Below are 18911 nucleotides of genomic sequence, written 5' to 3'. Positions count from 1 at the left end.
GCAGAGGCAACAACTGCATCAGCAACTGCAGGCGGCAGCTACCATTACGAGCGTGGTGACGTATACGATGGACGACGGAGCCAACGATAACAACAGCAGTTGCGATGAAAACTCGCGAAAAGCCAGCACCGTCAGTACGGATTACACGTCGCACGAAAACACTCCAGAAAATACGATCACATCGGGCAGCAATTTGAGTATCCTACATCAACGGCTCAGTTTCGGTGAGCCCGGTGACCAGCAGCAACAGCAGGCAGACGCGAACGGTCCGGGTGGAAACGGTGGTACAACCGACGTAGAGTTTGCCGAGCAGAACTCGACCAAGATCGAGAAGATGGATCGTCCAGAGACTATATCTAGTTCAGTGCCATCAGAAACCACAACAGCAGAAGCTATCAATTCCGCCAGCACCCAAGAAGATGGCGGCGGACCAACGTTTGATAACCAACAACAGCTACCGGTGGCCGAATCTTCTAGTCAAAGCATACATTCGTCACCGGCGCTAAATGGCGCGACAGTTGAGGCTATCCGGGCGGCAGGTGGACCACCGTCTAAGACTGAAGAAGGGCCAGCCTCAGCAATGGATGGAGCAAACATTGAGTCTCCCTTGTCGGAACAATGTAGGACGCCGGTCGCAACTACGCCGCAGCTGAAACAGCGTAAACTGTCACGGTTTTCCGTGACACCAGTGGTCCTTTCGGTGGCCGTTGGAGGAGCCGCGGCAGAGCAGAATGAATGTCTCCCTTCGACGGTGGATGCGTCTCCTAAACCTTCTACTTTCGGTACGGGAGACACAAACATCGTGACCGATAGCGCGGCTTCTGGAGGAGACATGCCACCAGCACCCTATGCTGGAACTGTCCAGCAGCCACAACAACAACCCGCTCCGGAGAACTATAGCACCTTTCAGCCCGGGCAAGGTATGGAAGCAAACACTCAAACTCAGTTGCATGATGCATTACAACAACAGCAACAGCAGGTGTATCTGCAGCAACAATCTTTAGATCTTGAATTACAACAGCAACAACAGCAGCAGCAGCAGCAACAGATGCTACAACAGCAAATGCAACAACAACAACAACAACTTCAGCAACAGCAACAACAACAACAACAACAACAACAACAACAACAACAACTTCAGCAACAACAACAACAACAACAACAACAACTTCAGCAACAACAATCATATGCTCCTGTGGTGCAACAGGTGGCGGACGCCATAGATGCAGCAGCACAACAACAGCAGATGCAACAACAGTATCAGCAGTATCACCAGGAGTTGGCTATCCAGCACGCCCTCCTTCAGCAACAGCAGTTGCAATATCAGCAACAGCAGCAGCAACAGCAACCGACTAGTATTTCCACCGCGGGTGGCATGATAATACCTATGGAAGCCGAGCCTTCATACGACTTACAGCAACAATACTATCAGCAGCAGCAGCAGCAGCAGCAACAACAGCAACAGCAATTTCAGCAATATCAACATATACAGCAGCAGGCGATCATTCAACAGCAATTGCAAAACCAGCAACAGCAGCAGCATCAACAGCTGATGCAACAACAACAACAACAACAGCAGCAACAACAGCAACAACAGCAAGTTCAGATGGCGCAACAGAATATCCCTGCCAGTGGATTGATGTCAACGCAGACATCCATCGATCAGGGAGCGCGAGATTCGATACCCAACAGCAGCAGTCGCATGCCGGAAACTCTGGAGCAGTTAAAAATCGGTCTCGAAAATATAACACACGTGCATGTGAACACAAACAAATCGGGCGGGAATGCTGGTGGTGGATCAACCGGTCTTTCCTCGCAGGCCAGCACTAACGCATTGTCGGCGATGGTTTCTCCTCATCCTGCGCCGTACGCCATGCAACCCGGAACCAATACGTCCGACCAGCAACAACCGCAGCAGGTGATCATTTATCAGACGCAAGAGTATATCTTATCGGACCCGAACTACCAGACGGCTGAAGGGGATCAGTTTGCTTCTCGCACGCAAGAGTACATCGTGGAGGGTACGAGCTATGCGGCGGTGGTGGCCGGAGAGTTTCAACCACAGCACCCGAACGTGGCCCATGCAGCACCTGATCAGTCCAACGTCGAGCTACAGCAAAAACCGATTGTTTCGAGACGTACCTCGGCCGAAATAAATAGCACACCGGCAATACCAGTAACGGACGCTCCGGTCGGTGAGGTGACGGATGCTGGCACACCAAACGCTGCCACGGTGCAGCGAGAACAGGAGAGGCAACTGTCTAACCAGAGCAGTATAGATCGCATCGATAGGTATGTATTAAACCAACCACCTCTTCAATTCTGCTGATCTTTACACTGTATTTTTTAAATCGTACTTCCGCTTTTCTAGTTCTAGCAGCCTTGTTGGTTTGCAACTGAAGCTAGCACAACTGACAGTTGGCTCTGAAACACCGAAGTCGGCTGTTGTCACAACGGACAACGCGCAATCCTTGCATCCCCAGGTAAGCGTGTAATCTTCATCTTTAGACACCCTGCCCGTTATTAACCATAATTTAATTTACTCCCAGCAACAGTCCGCCGTAACTAGCCCCTCGGTAGAGCAGGTGGAGCCAAAGTTTGCGAACGAAGCGAAACCGCTCATTCGCAAAGTGTCCCGCTTTCAGGTGCAAACCGTACAAGAATCTCCTCGCGGGGCGGTAACCGCAGACACGAAACCGCACCGTAAACTGGCAATGACAATAAATCCGCAGGAATACGACAGTCCGAACTGTACCGCTTTTTCATCACCGACGGATGAAAAGTCTTGTCAAACATTACCATCCGTGCAGCAGCAGCAACAACAGCAGCAGCAGCAGCAACAACAGCAGCAGCAACAACAGCAGCAGCAGCAGCAGCAGCAGCAGCAACAACAGCATCAGATACAACAACCGGCCAGTGGCCAAGGTAGCGGAGCGCTGGTCTGTGAGGTTCCTACCACTAACGATCTGGAGGCTAAGCTAAACCAAGTTCTCCCAAAGACACCGAACATGGAATCGGCGGCACCAAATTTCAATCTGACACCATCGCAACAAATGATGCAGCATCAACAACCGCAACAAAATGCGTACGTCGCCCCGCTGCAGCAACAAACACAAGTTCCAATGGCCAGTCAAACACATATGATGCAACAACAGCAGCCACAGCAGGGACATCAGGGGCTTCAAATTCAACAGACGCCGACGCATATGCAAACGCCGGTTGCAATGCAAGCTAACGCGGGCAGTAAGTTCCCTTATTTGATTTGCGTTTTGGGGGTTTTTTTTCACGCAAATTGATTTTTTTTCTTGTTACTATTTTAGATACAGTTCATATGTCGATGGTCGACGGTTCTGGCTATGCTCCAGTTCAGCAGCAGCAGCAACAACAACAACCAACTCAAGTATTGCCAGCGCAACCAGCACCTCCGCAGCCTCAGCAGCTTCCACCAGAGCCCTCGTTTACCAACGCTGATATAGGTCAAAATCTGGTTGCCATTCAGAACCACCTATGCGGGCTGCAGCTGCTACCCAGTGCCCGGCAACAGCTTCAACTGTTGCTCCAAAGGCAGCACATCGAGCACGAGGAGCTGAAGTTGCGTCACTTCCTCGAACTGGAAAAGTTCCTCAAGCAGCAGAAGGAAGACATGAAACCAACGCAGGTAGCGCAACCGGCCCCCTCTGGACCACCCCCAACCCAAGCAGCAGCTGCCGTTGGCACACCCCCTCAGCAAATGATCTCAGCTCAGCATGCCACGCCGGGTCAGCCGACCGTCGCACAACCGGTTCCACCTACTCCATCGGTTCCCATCGGAGTACAACCAGTCCAGCAGCAGCAGCAGCAACAAGTTCTGATGGCGACCGATCTTACCTCTCCCACAATGGTCGTCAATCGTATCGGTTTTGAAATGCCGGGCATGACCGCGGGATCATCGTCGTACAGCAGTGCCAGCTATACGAGCACCATCGGCAGTACTGGCAGTGGAACTGAGAACGACCAAGAAGTGGCTGCACTGACGGCCGCTGCTGTCAATGTGGAGGCGGTAGTTGCCATGCAACAGTTACAGTTGCAGCAACAGCAACAGCAACAGCAACAGCAACAACAACAGCAACAGCAACAGCAACAGCAACAGCAACAGCAACAACAACAGCAACAGCAACAGCAACAACAACAGCTGCAGCAACAACAACAGCTGCAGCAACAACAACTACAACAACAGTTGCAGCAACAACAACAGCTACAGCAACAGCAACAACACCAACAACAGTAAACGAATCTGGCCACGGTCTCGGCTACTATTGGATGTAAATATTTTTTGCGATTACGCTCGGGTCAATAGTTTATCCGCGTGTATGTGCGAACGTGTGTTAGAAAATAAGGAAGGATTGTTTTAAACTCTAGATTGGTCCCCCAATGTCGACCAGTTTCCTCACATAATGGCAATGGTCAGTCACAGCACTGATGATGATCCCATGAAATGGCATTCGTTTACTACTATTACTACTACTACTACTATTACTACTATAACTACTACTGCAATGCATCGATCTCATTCCATATTCCACTGTTCGAAGCAAATGTGTACCGTCTCCGTGCTACTAAACATCGTCTCGACACTTACCGCTGTACCCCGGTGGCATTTCGGGGCACTTGTCATACTTCTGGAGGAGGAAATATTTGATAATCGTAGTAGGTCGAGAATTTTACTTAGACAGACAGCGACTACTGTTTTTGTTCCTCAAAATTGCACACGATATGAATGCTTGGATCGAAAAAGAGATTTATATTGACGTTACAATAATCCAGTTAAACGTGTAGGAACGTGTAGACGAACGTGAAGGAATAGACCACAGAACCGGTGATGGCGAAGAGTTTGTTGTGCTGTTGCGTTGTAATGCTGTTTGGGGAAACTAGCGGTCCGGTTCACAACGGAAAGAACGGTGGCTGCCGTATGCCACGCGCGCCCGCGTATACATTAAAAATACTATGCATATGGATATGTTTTAACGATATTATAACCCTAGCCTCTAGCTTGTGTGCTTGTTGTACGCATTCAGTGCCCTACGGTAGTGATCCACCCAATTGTACTCGTCTTCTGTCCCTTCCTCGGAAGCGAACAAGAAGCTCACGGAATGACATTTGGTATAGAGACAAACTCCCTTTAGCGCCACGGCCGGCCAAATTTGACGAGGCATCATGGACGAACGAGTGAAGACTTGATGATTGAATAAGCTCCAAATTAAAACGAAATTGTCAGCAATGAGGAAATGAAGCTGCTGACCCCCTGTATCTGTAAATGTTTGAGTGGGTGCATGTGCTTAAACCAAAATTGTATCACCGGATTTGCTGTTATCAAACAAAAACGTACGTACTATATAATGAGTAATGTGTGCGTATATATGGCTGTAGCAATGGCAAAATAGGGCATCCTTCTTCCCGTATGATAGGCATGAGAGAGAAAAAAAAAGCTTAACGAAATGGTCTAAAACAGCGTGCAGGTGCATCATATAATACACCGCTTTCACCTGTCGTGGATAAACTAGCTTCCTATCTTCCACAATATAACATACAGAGAGAAGTCAGAAAAAGGGGAAAACTACAAAATATCGAAGAAAGGATCACTATAAATAGCGTCCTTTGCGTGCTTGGTTTGGATCGTTTTTGATACGCGTGTGTAGATCGTTATGTGCTAATTGCAATGCAACGAACTGCTTCTGAAAATGGGAGTGAAGAGAGAAAACCTATGATAGCATATACTGGACTATCTTATGATAGAGATTAACGCCGACAAAGCGGCGCGCTGTTGCATCGAGGCGAGGGAAAGATGTGAAACATGATAGCAACACGCCTCTATGGGGCTGCATAATTGGAAATAGTGACAGGCATGAGAACCAGAACTGACAGGGTTACAACAAAAATCTACTGTATTATATACTATTCGATTAAATTAAGATATTAAATATCTATTCAAACCCGCTAAACTGTGTTTTGTGTATGATTTCATCGCGATATACTGCATTCAATAATAATGTTTCTTCCCATTTGCAACTAACGGCTGGACTCGCATCTTCAAGCGTTGAGTTATCTAAAATCATTCAACTAACCTTCACTGACTGGATTGAATATATTGTTACTTTCGATTTACAGGGTAGCTTGTTTAATAGTAATAACTTTTGTTTTGTAAGATTAAATCGGGATGTGCGCGGACGCACTTCCCGGCTACCAAAAATTGCGCATACGAGTTATCCACATGAGGGATAATCGCAGGGGTCAACCCAACCGAAGTGCAATGGAAGAGCCTCGCCCTGGGGGAACCGCCTACATGATCACGGTAACCCCTATGCCAGGTAAGTATGCTTTTTCGTCCGCTCGCTTGCTCACGGCATCTGCGACCAACATGCTACGATAGCGATGCATAAAATCCCTATTGTACAGTTATACATTTACTCAGAATTCACTTTTTATTCAATTTCAATTCCTTCTACATCCGAATGATAACAAAGATTTTTCAAAAGGCAAACTTCTCTCGTTTGTATATGAATGCACAGCTGAATTCCATTCATAAAGACAAGCGTTGGCTATTCCACATTCGTTCTCTTCGACAACATAAAAAGCCAAGCCGGCATTAAAGCCTCAGGCTGTCATTGATGCTTCTGAGGTGTGTGTGTGTGTGTGTTTGTGTTATGTTGACTGGAATTGTCAAAAGGAAAAACCTTTACGAAAGGAACTTATCTTTATGATGGCATATTAGTTCGTTGAAACTTCGTACACAAATTCAGAGCCTATGAATTAAGCATATTACGGACATACCTTCTTTAAACAGAAAGGTCCTACAATTTGTAAAGTTATTTATTTATTTTATTATTTTCCCTTCTGAAACATTTCATATGTCATTTTGCTAGCTCTTCACATTCGCAGAATGCCAAAATTGACAGCATCTGAAGAGAATCTGTAAATCTGTAGCAAACACTTGGTTTCAATATCGCAAGGCAAGAGTTATGATTCTAGTAGAAAAACGGCAAACGTTGAGAAAACTAGAGGTAAACGATACGCAGATAGCCCATGCTGGTGAAATAAGGCAGGTAAAGATGAAGGTTTTTCGTGAAAGCGAGACAAGCAAGAGGGGTGTCAAAGTTGTCTGCCAAGCATAGCTGTGCCCGACGCTAAGGGATGAAATTAGTCATCGCTATCGTAGCATGTTGGTCGCAGATGCCGTGAGCAAGCGAGCGGACGAAAAAGCATACTTACCTGGCATAGGGGTTACCGTGATCATGTAGGCGGTTCCCCCAGGGCGAGGCTCTTCCATTGCACTTCGGTTGGGTTGACCCCTGCGATTATCCCTCATGTGGATAACTCGTATGCGCAATTTTTGGTAGCCGGGAAGTGCGTCCGCGCACATCCCGATCTTAACTCATTACAACAATTCCTTACTATATATAACAAACCATGTAATGCTTTCGAGTCTGGACGCAAGAAAAAAACATTGCTTGCTTGCTGAACTGTTGCTACAACCTCGGAGCGGTTTTGGTCTGGCATCAGATTCCTTATCCTTGGTTATTGGTAGCTTTGCCTACCCCACCATTTCACCTTTCATCCCTGCTGGGACAGTTTCAGGCTACCTCTCAAAGATTTTACGGACTGCGTCGTCCGATGTCAATCTCGAACACAGGTAAGAAGGATTCATCAGATTTGAACAAATGCCATGTCTCGGAGGCTTTTATGATTGTTGGAACTGAACCAGTATAGTTCAAGCTTTGACTGTCTTTACAGGTATCGTGGTTGAAAGAATTTTCCCAGAATGCCTAGCATTTTAATCAATAAAAGTGTATCGTTTCTGTTCCACTCGAATTTGGCATCAAAATATCGACTATTTATTTCCCACCACCAGGAGAGCAGTGTATCAGACACGTGTGTCTACACACTTACAGGCCATGAGAATCGTGCCCCTCGGGTTCATGGCGAATCTGTAAATAATATTCAATTAGGAGCAAACACAGTTAGCACATTCCATCACAGTCACCTATGGCCGCGTTTCCCTGAGGAATCCAATTGCTATCTTAATTTCTTGCTGAGAAAACAAATGTCAATTGATTATTAACCCCTCCCTGTCGAGGGAAAATCAGACAATCACTTCCATTTGCCCGAGAAAGGAGTTCTGGGTCAACATACCGCTAGGAGCAATTCCAGGAGTATCAAGGGCGGTTAGCTACCTTTCGAAATTGTTCTGATGAACTGAGAATGAGTTCAATGACAATAATACAGCCGAAACAATCGCTAGACATTCCCGTAGCGCCGGTATTCATATGCACGGCCTTTTGTGTTCCTCCCATAATTGCTTATGTTTCGATTAGGCGCCTCTTTCGAAGCTTGCAAAAATTGCCGTAGCGGACGGTATTTCACGTCCCCATGGCGGGGTATTGGTATTAGTTTTCAACTAGCAATAATCGCACCTCGGTTGTACCTCATTGGTTACGATATCGCCACTGCGCAAAGCTAGCCAAACCACACTCCGCACGCACGACCACACTCTGCTAGCCCATGCTACGCTAGTGATGCGTAATTTTCTCCTTTCCGACACTTCCATGCATTTTCCTTTCCATTACAGCAACTTCGTTTAGATTCTTCAAGCTACGGGCCTTTCATCGATTTTGCCAATATAACACATTTAAATGCTTTTACTTCACTTCTTTATCAACAAACACGCAAAAATCGCGCTTATGATGCCTTGCCTTTTCGATCATTTGTTTTGCCGGCCTTCCGATTAAAATGACAGAAGCTCGCAACGCGGACTTTTGATTCTGACAATCCTATTCAACCAAACAACACCCGTCACCCTTTCCAACAAACCCGCTTCCAAGACGCTGCTTGAGAGGGTTTTTTGTATCAGCGCATGACAGCTTACACGGTTTCCAAGCTGCATACAAAAAAAACCTAGCACGATTTCTGTCACTTTTTTTAATGGAGTTCAGCGCCTGTCAGGCGACGTAGCGTTACGCGTTTCTAGGAAACCGTGTTACACAATTGAAACATTTCAACATCGATTTCGCAGAACTGTACAAATGCCTTCCATTTTAAACCCATGAGTTTAAATTTACACGTTTTCTTTTGTTCTGTTTATCACTGAAAATAATTTTCAGAATAATACACTGTGGGAACGGGAGCAAGGATAACCTCGTTTGTGGCGTTTGTGGTATCGATACTAGTCCACCAATCAATTCCTAATTGCCAGCAATGCCAATGCACTTAATTGAGGTAATGAATGCTCAATTGAATTAAGGCAGGAGTTTCTGGCAAACACCAAAATCACCGGGTTGACTAACTCGTGTTTGATTGATAGATTGATTGATTTTGACCCGTGTGCCACAACACCAAGCACCGACAACGATTGTTTCACCAGCGCAAATAACAGTCTGCTTGTCGCGGGAAGTATGCATAAAACAATGACGACTCATTTTCTTCCACTGATTCTTATGAAATTTGTGCATTGAACCGGCCGGTTAAATGAGGTTAGCAAATTAAGCGATGGTTTGAATTGCTTACGCCACTTACCCGATCGTTTGTGCACAATGGGTTTCACCTCCAGATACACCGTTTTACGAATACAACAAATATGCTCATACTAAACCACTGTGCACCAGACGGGCGTTTGGAGGTGATAATTTTCAAAACAGTTGCTTTCGAAAAACATGCGTGACTGATGATGTTTCAAAAATCACCGAACTAGCACTAACAGTACCAAGTGTACTAAGCCTACGGTCGGCCGGCTTAGAGACACAGTCTCCAAGAACTAACTGTACTCATTTCAATTTAGCTGGAATTGATCCGGCAAGAATCGTACACAACAGAAGAATCACCCATTGTGCTCGCACGCCTGCTTTCGATACCGGCGCGTGTTGTTCTTGTCCTTCGTCTCGATCAACAAAACATTCCCGATTTCCGGCACGCACACCCGCGCACAAAAGCTGTACCGTCAGGCATTCCGCACGCACACATGCCCGTCCATCCCAGACGGCTACGACGAATTGAGTAGAAGAATAAGGTTTTTAGTCTACCTTCGTAGCCCATCGGAGATAGTTCGTCGTGCGAGAAGGGCTGTCGCGTCGGCGCCCGTGATAAACCTTTTTCGGTATAGCAGCAGTGTCTGCGGTGTCTTTTTCTTTCTCTTTTTCATTCGCTGGATTTGGTAAAATCTTCGGCACGGGTAGGTGAATGTGCGGAAAAACGGGAAAAGAAAAGCCGTGTACCGGTTTTGGCGAAAAGTGAATCTAAATTTCATGCTCGCGGGGCATGACAACTAGAGCGCGAAGCAAATCAAAGCACATCCGTTGGCTCCGTTGATTTGATGGTGGTGCACAAAACGTCAAAGCAGGCTGTGGTGCGAATGCCAGTGGTTTTTTGGTGCGTGCCGTGGTGAAGCTTGGCTTGCGTATGTCGCAAGGATATCGTCGTTCTCGACCGCGCGGGTGTGGTGGCACTAGGTGTTGTCCGTTGGTCCAATGTTCCGAAACGTGCTCGCGGATTGAAATCCGTTTAGCCGTCTCCCGTGGCAGAGGCCGGATGTGAGGCACGCGGGGCGGCAGTTCAATCGAGCTTAATTCGTTGCAAGCAGAGAGCTTCAGCTCGCCAGCGGCTCGAGCCGTGGTCCAAATCGCTACCGCGGCGGAGAATCTTCCTCGACATATCGTCGTCATTTCCACGTCGTCGTCAGGCCGTCGCCATTACCGTCGGCGCTGTGTGAGCAGGAAGAAAGTGAGTAAGACAGAAACAGGCAGCGCGGGCAGGACAGAGAAAGCCGACGTATGGGCGTGCGAGAGTGCGAGCGAGAGAGGCTGCACGCGCGGTTTGTGGAATTCGGAGCGAAGCAAACAACAGACGGCTGCCCAGCAGGGATGAGGGGGGTACGGGGAGGGGCCGCCGTCTTCATCCTAACGGTGATCTGTTGGGGAAGCAGCAGAGAGTCATTACTATACAGTGTGTGGAGTGTGCGAAGTGAAATGCCTACCATACGAACGTCATTCCGTGTTTGCTAGTACCTCCACCATCCGATGTCGCGTTTGAAGCTTTTCCTTTGGGGTGTTTACCATCCCCAACTGAACGCACGATAACGATCTAATCGTAAAGTACTGAAACCAAACACGTAGCGCCCGCGGTGCCCGGCCATGCCTTTTGATCGGATTGTTCGGAATAGTTTTATGGACCCGAGACACCGAGAAACCGATGTAGAAAGTCGCGGCGCGCGGCGCGTTCCTTGCGTTAGCAAGTGTGCGTGAAAGAATGTCCTCGAAAAAAGAACGCGAAGGAGACTTCTTTCTCGTCGGCTGTGAAAAAGAAAAAGTGTGAGAGAGACGGAGAAAATAGGAGAAGAACGTACAAAAACAGAGGAGCGAAAAAAAAACATGCAATGCACACGAAAAACCTGCGTGTCTCGCGGGAAGTGCGTGTGTTTTGAAAGGGCGACTGATGTCTCCTGCATTGGTGGGAACGGGAGCATGGAGCAATAGGGTCGTCGAGCGAGGGGAATGTGGAATGGCCCCAGCAACCACCTCTCACTCCCTATCGGTGATTACCCCACACGGGCAGGAACAGGAACACACCGAACACCACCACCGCGCACAAGATGACCGACAAATTAAGGTTTATTTGTTTTTCCTTCGCTGGCGCATCTCAAACATCCCGCGTGCTTTGACTTCACTGGCGCCCGAAATGTAACGTCAAGTTAGTTGTCCGATGAGTTACACGCAGCGAAATGCTTCGTAATCACGCCTGTGTGTGGGGTCGATTGGTGATCGACAAAATAAATAAATAATTAAGCAACAACGCATCGGTGTATGCGTACACCGCTCCAGCCCTTATCATGCTGGAACAACGCCGTGGTCATGAGATTCTTCGAGTCTGAAGTCTTAACACGCTTGACACACGCATCGTTCGAGGCAGTTTTATTATGTTTTGATGTGTTATAGTTTCGTGTTTCAACAGCGAATTGCTCGATTGGGATGGCACGAACGAGTATGGCACATACTTTCGCTGTAGAAACAGTGATATATCACGAATGTACTACGGATGCTGAATAAATACTCGGCGTCGTGAGTTCGAATCCAATCCGAGACCGGAACTTTTACTGCATTAGAGGACTAGTCTAGTAAGCTCTTAGTGGATAGGCATGACCGCAGGCAGTCGTTGCGTCAAAGAAGTAGAAGAAACCATTGTCTAAACTTCAAACAATCCTAGCATAAGGTAAAGGAAGAATTTGGCACGTATTTGAGAAATATAGTAGCCAAGTTCCATCCATGATAACTTCAATTTTATTGTTGACAATATTTGTTAAAAAAATCACATTCAGGGAAACCTGTCTTTGATGGAATTGTTAAGAATTTCTTCAATTTCAGTCACTAAGATTTGATTACGAAATTGTGTTTATTTGTTTGTCGATAGCATTCGTTCGTTAGGCAAATATTGGATCACGTGCCGCTTGCTAGGAGGTCTACGATTACTTTCGAAGGACTAACCTGTAGTAATAAGTGTATACTTATTTTCAAAACAACATATTTCAAGGAGTGAAGTTAACTCAAAATAACCACAATGTGCTACTTGCTTGGCCCCCTGTTGGTGTGCGTTCGCTTTGTTGTCTGCTGCTGCTGCTGCTGCTCTCCTGCTGGACATCACCGTCCTTTTTGCAGCACTCGTTCGCATTCGCATTCGGCGGAATCGCGGCTCGAGCCGGTGCCATCGCCGTTCGACCCTGCGAAGCGTGACCCAACGCGCGAGGCAGGAAAAATCGGCCGCCCGCCCGCCCGCCCGGTTTGGTGGAAAAGAAACATGTTGATTGGATGTGCGCAAATCGCGTTGCGGCGGTGGGTTGATGTTGGTTGATGATGTGCCGGAACCGAACGGCTACCGTCGTGGCCACCGCTAGCAGTCTTGCCCTACCCCCAACCACCCCCTTCACCAGCCACCGTCATCGTTCCCATAGTCGTCAATGAGAGCAAAAAAGGAAAACGCGATGCTCGCGTCCGCTCTACCCCACCCGACGAAGAGTATATTTTTATCAATGGGTCCTCTCGGGGAATTCGATCGGCTTGTGGGGTTGTTTTTGTGGGTGTGTGAGAGAGTTTGTTTGCGAGAGAGCTTCCGTTGTATGAGTGCGAGCTCCCGGAATGGAGCGGCTACGGCGCTCTGTCTCACTTCCACCCGGCGGGATGAGCCGCCTCATGAATGGTTGTAGCCGTAGCGAGAACCACTACACGGTGTGTTGTACGCGAAAGAGCGTAGAACGTGTGTAAAGCACGGGCTGGCAATAGTATGCGTAGCGTGAGAAAGAGTGTGAAACAGAAACCGGACCGAAGCGGACGAGAGAAGGAGAGGAGAAGAATGTTGTTTTGTGTCTTGAAGAAATGTTATCCCGCGAAGGGTACGCGAGCATCGCGCGGAAGCGAAGGTGTTGGCAGCAGCGGGTAGCAATGGTATTGGGTGTGTGTGTGTGCGTTTGTAATGCTCCGATGCTACGACGGTGGAAGCACGCGCGGTGAACGAATGTTTGGGCGCGCAAAGCAAAACAAACCACACACCAAGCGCAGCCGAGACAACTCCTTCTCGGAAGTTCCTTCTGCGTTCAGTGTGTTTTCTTCGCTCCAGTCGCTGCTGGATAATTTTGCTGGTGACGTTTTTGTTTTCACTTGGACCAGGCTAGGATTGGATTCAACGATGGTTTTTAGCAATATTCCTACGCCTGCCAAACGACGCACAATCGTGGGCTACTACTCTCGAAAACCAATCATTTTCTCGCGCGTTCCCAAGCAGCTGCTGCGAGCAAATCATCGTCTTTGGCGAGACTCTGGTACCCATCATCGCCGAACACAGTGGGAAGGAGAAAGAGTGAGCGATAAAAAGCCAGACAGAGAGAGAGCGAGGGAGAGAGAAGAGACACGGCTGCTGTGGCCTCGAAAACCCAAACAATACGCAAAATGTTCTTTTCTCGCGAAAAAAAAAAAACAACACTACAGTGCACGTTTCTTTCCCTAAAAGGCACGCAGCACGCGTCGATTCGTTAGAAAGGAGAAAAAAAGAAGAAATAAAAGGAATACTCGATCGATCATAGGAATATGGCAAGATGGGTGGCTCGAAAAGGAAGAAACCTTCCCACCATGCGGTGATGCGTACGTGCGGGGTCAAACTATTTTCGTAATACGCAATAGAACGCGTTCGATTGTGTGTGCGCTGTTTTTTCTTTTTTTTTTTTTGCTACAGTCTTCTCGCCTCCTGTGGACGGGGCAGTGTTTTTAACTTTCGAAGAGAAATTCTAAACACAACCTTTAAATTTCAACAGTCCATATTCACTTGTTTCGTTAAATCATGAACTTCTCGCCATTTTGAACTACGAAAAACGAGACTAATGGAGAGGAATACTACAGCAATATCGTTTAGGCGGATGTCTTTGTATGGCTTTGAATACGCGACTAAAAATTCTCGTAGTCTGGTCATTTGTAACTATGGAGGAACTAGGTAACTCTCAAGGAAACTCTTCAGTTTCTTCCGCGAAGAACAGAAAGATTTTCTTGCATTGCTGTCCATTCGAAAGAAAACTTGTGGCAACGCAAGCTAGCAGACAAGACCAATACCCCACAAAGGATATACGACGGTTCAAGAGTTTCAGTTTGTCTGTGTGTGTGTGTGTCTGCATGGGAATGACTACATGGCACGAGGAAGGACGATCGAGTAAAGATGGCTTATTTGAGATTGTCTGGAAATGGCTGGAAGCAGCGAACAGGAAATAGGAACCAGCGGAAGTTGCGCCATAAAGAAGGAAGGAAGGAACTTCGTCTGATGGTCTCACGGTCTGGTGAAAGTCTATCCCCTTCGCTGTCATCTTGGTGTATTTTTGTTTTTGTTCTGCGTTTTACTCTTCGGGGATCACATTTATCTGTCTGGTTGAAGAAGTCCACCTCAGTAATGTGTGTCCGTCATAACGTTGCAGTGCATTCGCCGTCCCTTGGTATCTATATCAACACTGAATGAATCAGAACTAATGAGAAAAATTGTATCATATCGCTAGCAGTATGGTATCAACCTCACGTTCTTCAAATTCCAAGATTTGTTACTCAATCACTAAGACCTGAAGGTATTGATACGATTACGAGTTAATTAAGTCAACATACAAGCCGTACGGTTGCTTCATCTCAGTCCCTTCCCCCCCATATCCCCTTCTCTCCCTAGACAGCAAACAGGAAACAAACAAGACCCGTTAAGGTTCGCCCCTTATCAGTGTCTCTTACGTTCGGGAATGTGTAGTAACCCTTCTCCCATTCAGCGACATCCGTTGACGGTGTTGTCGTTGTTTGAAAAATGTTTATTCCCACAACGATAAGGGTCTTGCTCTTGAGAAAGGAAGCGTAGCCGACTCCCTTTCGTCGACGCACGATTCTATTGTAGACCCTAGACCCTTGGCCCGATGATTCGATTGTGTTTGTACTGTTGAATGTTTTTCATTCCGGGAAATTCCAGCGTACTCTTTCGATTACTTTGCAACAAGCACAGGTCATAATAGACGAATTGGTCGAAAAATGATATCGCCTTTTATGAGGCGATCCACTGCGAAGAGCTGAACAGTATTTTTTCTATTAACAAACTTCCTCAAGGATTTAAAGAAGGATAGTTGCTTTGTGTGTAGGCAAAACTTTCTGCATTAATTATTGTTCTTTTTTCGTCCTAAACTACTTACCAGTTTGATGTCATTTTTGGCAACTCATTGTAAATTGTGGAAACTACTGTGGGTTTAGTATCTCGTTCGTGGCTCTGTTTGGTTTTTTTCAATTCTAACTCACCTAGAGCATAGTCATGTTTGTTTGTGTTCTTGGATAGCAGGCGCAGAATTAACATTTTATCAGTACTATTTCACGGAACGGATTGTGGTGTTACGATCAATCTAATCACCATCGTGTAGCTTTCCTCAGATTAAAAATGACATTCGCGTCACACCAGCGTCATCCGGACCGGAAGTGAGTGTTAGGAAATAGTGTGGCCATTGTTATTTTTACGTTTCCCCCCCTCTCTGGCATTCTGTACCTCCTATCTCTTTGGTGTAGTTTCCTCTTTCTCACTCTCTCTATCCCTCTCGCTGGAGGAGAAAAGGGATGCTTCTATTCTATGGAATGTGTAACGTTAGAAGGGCCCTCTTGTCCCCTTGTCCCTGAGGGTATCTCTAGACCAGGCAGAGTATATGTTTGTACGCGCTTAGCGGCCAGGAAGTTATGCAAGAAAGTACAACGGAATGTCAGAGCAACTAGAGCTGGTGGCGTTATAGGGTTTTTCCGAACGACTCCGGAATTTTAGATGATGTTGCCCCAAAAACCCCGTTATCGTTCATTCGACTTCTGGGGGCTTTATTGTTTTAATCCGCATGTTCAGGATTGATGAGTTTATTTGGCATTGAGAAAAAAAAAAAAACATAATCAAATTATATTTTGACAAAAAATGCGCTGTATTTTCACTTTCCTATCTATGGTGCTGCTACACCCTGTGTGGGGTGTTACACACAGTGTAGGCTTCGTCATTCTGTTTTCGTTTTGCGCAAGTAAGAAACGTGCGCAAGTGACGTACAATGTTTTGCTGTTGGTGGCGCAATCTGTTGCTCTTTTGGGCCACTCCTGAGTATGGGATGGACCCGGGGGGACGACGACGAGGGGTGGGTGATAGGTTGAGGAAGGTTCGGTTGGTTACGAACACTGTCGCCTTGGACAAGAGGTTTTTCCTTCTTTTTTCCCATCCTGGCTTGTAACTGGCTGACAAATCATGAAAAGGTACTGCAAAATGAGGTTCGGGAAGGGTGGAGCTCGGTAGGTGGCGGGGAGGTTTGTGTCCGGATGCCGAAGGTGCGAACGGCGGCAGGGAGAGGGAGGGTGATATTTGTCGACTTTGACGATTAACAACCGAGCATAGCTTCCACGAAACTGGACAAGCTCTCAGGGAGCCGCATGGAAACTTATCACCAGTGTGTGAGTATGGTGGGTTGGGAGAGGGCGGGGGTTGGGGGGGACATGGCGACGAAGCTGCGCGAGGGGGGTCACGAACGTCACAATCCACATCGGCAAAATAGCAAAACAACTTCTTGGCGCGGGCGCCTGGCGCCGAGAATTCGAGATAAAGATCGAATCATTGCGCAATAAAGATTGCACATGCAGCAAGCGTCCGAGGAATGACGCGGGAATTGGATCGGTGCAAGACGCGCCAAACCTTAGGGGTTCATTGAAATGGACCTTCTCTAATGGTATACCTGGAGTTTTGGCGGAAGCATATGAAAATGACCCCACATTTGACCTACTTTCCATCGGTACAGAGTTTCGGAACGTAGCAAGTTCCTAATGTTCGAAAAGATCGAATAGAATCGAGTCGAATATTGTCACCTTCTTAACTGTGGTCCCGGCTTGAATATTTAGCTACTTTCTTTGCTTCCTTCCTGCAGTAGCTATTATTCAATTTTTATCTCTCTTGCTTTATCTTTTCGTCCAAAGCGTCCAGCCAACTGCAAGTCATGCGTTTTTACCGGTCGTCTTAGGTTCTAATGCCACACCGAAATAGTTGCCACCGGCACAAGGTTGTTTCGTAACATGTTTGGTTTGTTTATTTCTGTCTTGATTATCTAGGCAAAGTGCACACCGCATAGTCCAAGATGACGAGTATTGAATTTTCAATAAATTTACCTCCAGCAGCTCGTAAATTATCCCCGTGTGGGCTAACCTTAGCCGATAGCTAAGAGGAGCATGAATTGATGTAGCTTGAAAATGAAAAGGGAAGTAAAATATCGAAACTGGCATCGAGAAGCCCTGTAGACAAATCGACACGTCGCTTCTTGACCATTCGAGTGCATAATTAGAGTTCCTAGTAAAAGCTCGTAAACCTAAAAATAAAACGTTTGTACGTGGAACTGAACGTCTTCACGCCTAACGAAGGAAAAGCCTACACGTCTGTGGTGCTGACAGTCTTTTCTTTGAGAAAAACGTAAGGACAGGAACTTGCCCTCCCAACCGGGTTTTGGGTTTACTGTGGGCTCTGCATGAGCTGGGCCCGTTCCACATCAGACACCTTTTTTCCTACCAGAATCCGCCGATGATGATGGTTCAGGTGAATTATTCTACTCTATTCGATTCTATTTCTTGGCTAGGCGACCCAAGATGATGACGGGTGGCATTTGCTTACCACAAACTTCCGGCATATGGCATATAAGTTCTGTTGCCTGTACGTCCCCGATATCACGTACTTACCGCAATGTCGCCGTATCCATCATTCGATAAACTGTGTCGGGGGGAAAAATGGAGAAGGGGAGAAGAGGTTTCTTTTTCAAGCGGGAAAGGAAACGAATATTGGTTGATGTTAAATATTTATGCCCCGCATGTTGTTGACGCTGGTTTAAACTGAGCATTATTGATGTAATTTTAAGTTCGACTCTTTTCCTTCGCAATGTGCATGTTTTCCATTATTCTAAGACATATTTATTTCACCTATTTATTCATCACTAACGCAAATCTTTCTTTTCCTTTGCAGATATTACCGAAGATCGAACAAAAATCCCAAGTTTAGCATGTGATTGCTATATCACACGATTAGTGAAATTAGTTTAAATTTTGAACGCGGTGAAAACTGTACCCTTACACAGTTGAAACAAAGGTGTTTACGGATAAAAGTGGGCATATGTTTAAAAAAGCTAATGGAAATTATAATTGTTTTGAATCAATCAATGAATCAGTGATTATTTCCAATTCATATCGATTGCAGGTGAAAAGTGTTTACAGGAAAAAATAGTTACAGAAGTGACCCCAGTGGCATTGCTGGTTGCTGATTTGAAAAGTGCACAATTATTGTGGTATGATAAAAGATAACAGTGAGAAAAAAATATACAGAAAACCAGGAATAGTGAGCTGAAA

The 18911-nt window shown here is 46.5% G+C and overlaps 1 protein-coding gene and 3 non-coding genes across 4 annotated transcripts in view; 2 read left to right on the top strand and 2 right to left on the bottom strand.

The window, feature by feature from the left end:
• Window positions 1-18567, top strand: part of LOC131285898 (uncharacterized) — a 29102-nt gene extending 10535 nt beyond the window's left edge. Inside the window, exons 8-14 of the mRNA XM_058314752.1 lie at window positions 23-1133; window positions 1278-2292; window positions 2381-2483; window positions 2550-2827; window positions 2930-3243; window positions 3321-4039; window positions 18532-18567. Of these exons, the coding sequence (XP_058170735.1) occupies window positions 23-1133; window positions 1278-2292; window positions 2381-2483; window positions 2550-2827; window positions 2930-3243; window positions 3321-4039; window positions 18532-18567 (3576 nt within the window). The remainder of the gene's footprint in view (window positions 1-22; window positions 1134-1277; window positions 2293-2380; window positions 2484-2549; window positions 2828-2929; window positions 3244-3320; window positions 4040-18531) is intronic.
• LOC131290091 (U1 spliceosomal RNA) lies at window positions 6189-6352 on the bottom strand. The gene has a single exon (XR_009189272.1). It is a non-coding gene; the product is annotated as a U1 spliceosomal RNA (small nuclear RNA).
• Window positions 7238-7401, top strand: LOC131290090 (U1 spliceosomal RNA). Its single transcript, XR_009189271.1, has one exon. It is a non-coding gene; the product is annotated as a U1 spliceosomal RNA (small nuclear RNA).
• LOC131290097 (U4 spliceosomal RNA) lies at window positions 8352-8492 on the bottom strand. The gene has a single exon (XR_009189277.1). It is a non-coding gene; the product is annotated as a U4 spliceosomal RNA (small nuclear RNA).
• Window positions 18568-18911: the final 344 nt, after the last annotated feature.

The sequence above is a fragment of the Anopheles ziemanni genome, chromosome 3 (assembly GCF_943734765.1).
Source record: "Anopheles ziemanni chromosome 3, idAnoZiCoDA_A2_x.2, whole genome shotgun sequence".
NCBI lineage: Eukaryota > Metazoa > Arthropoda > Insecta > Diptera > Culicidae > Anopheles > Anopheles ziemanni.
The sequence above is the reverse complement of the archived record's forward strand: the minus strand, read 5'-3'. Positions and strand labels throughout refer to the sequence as shown.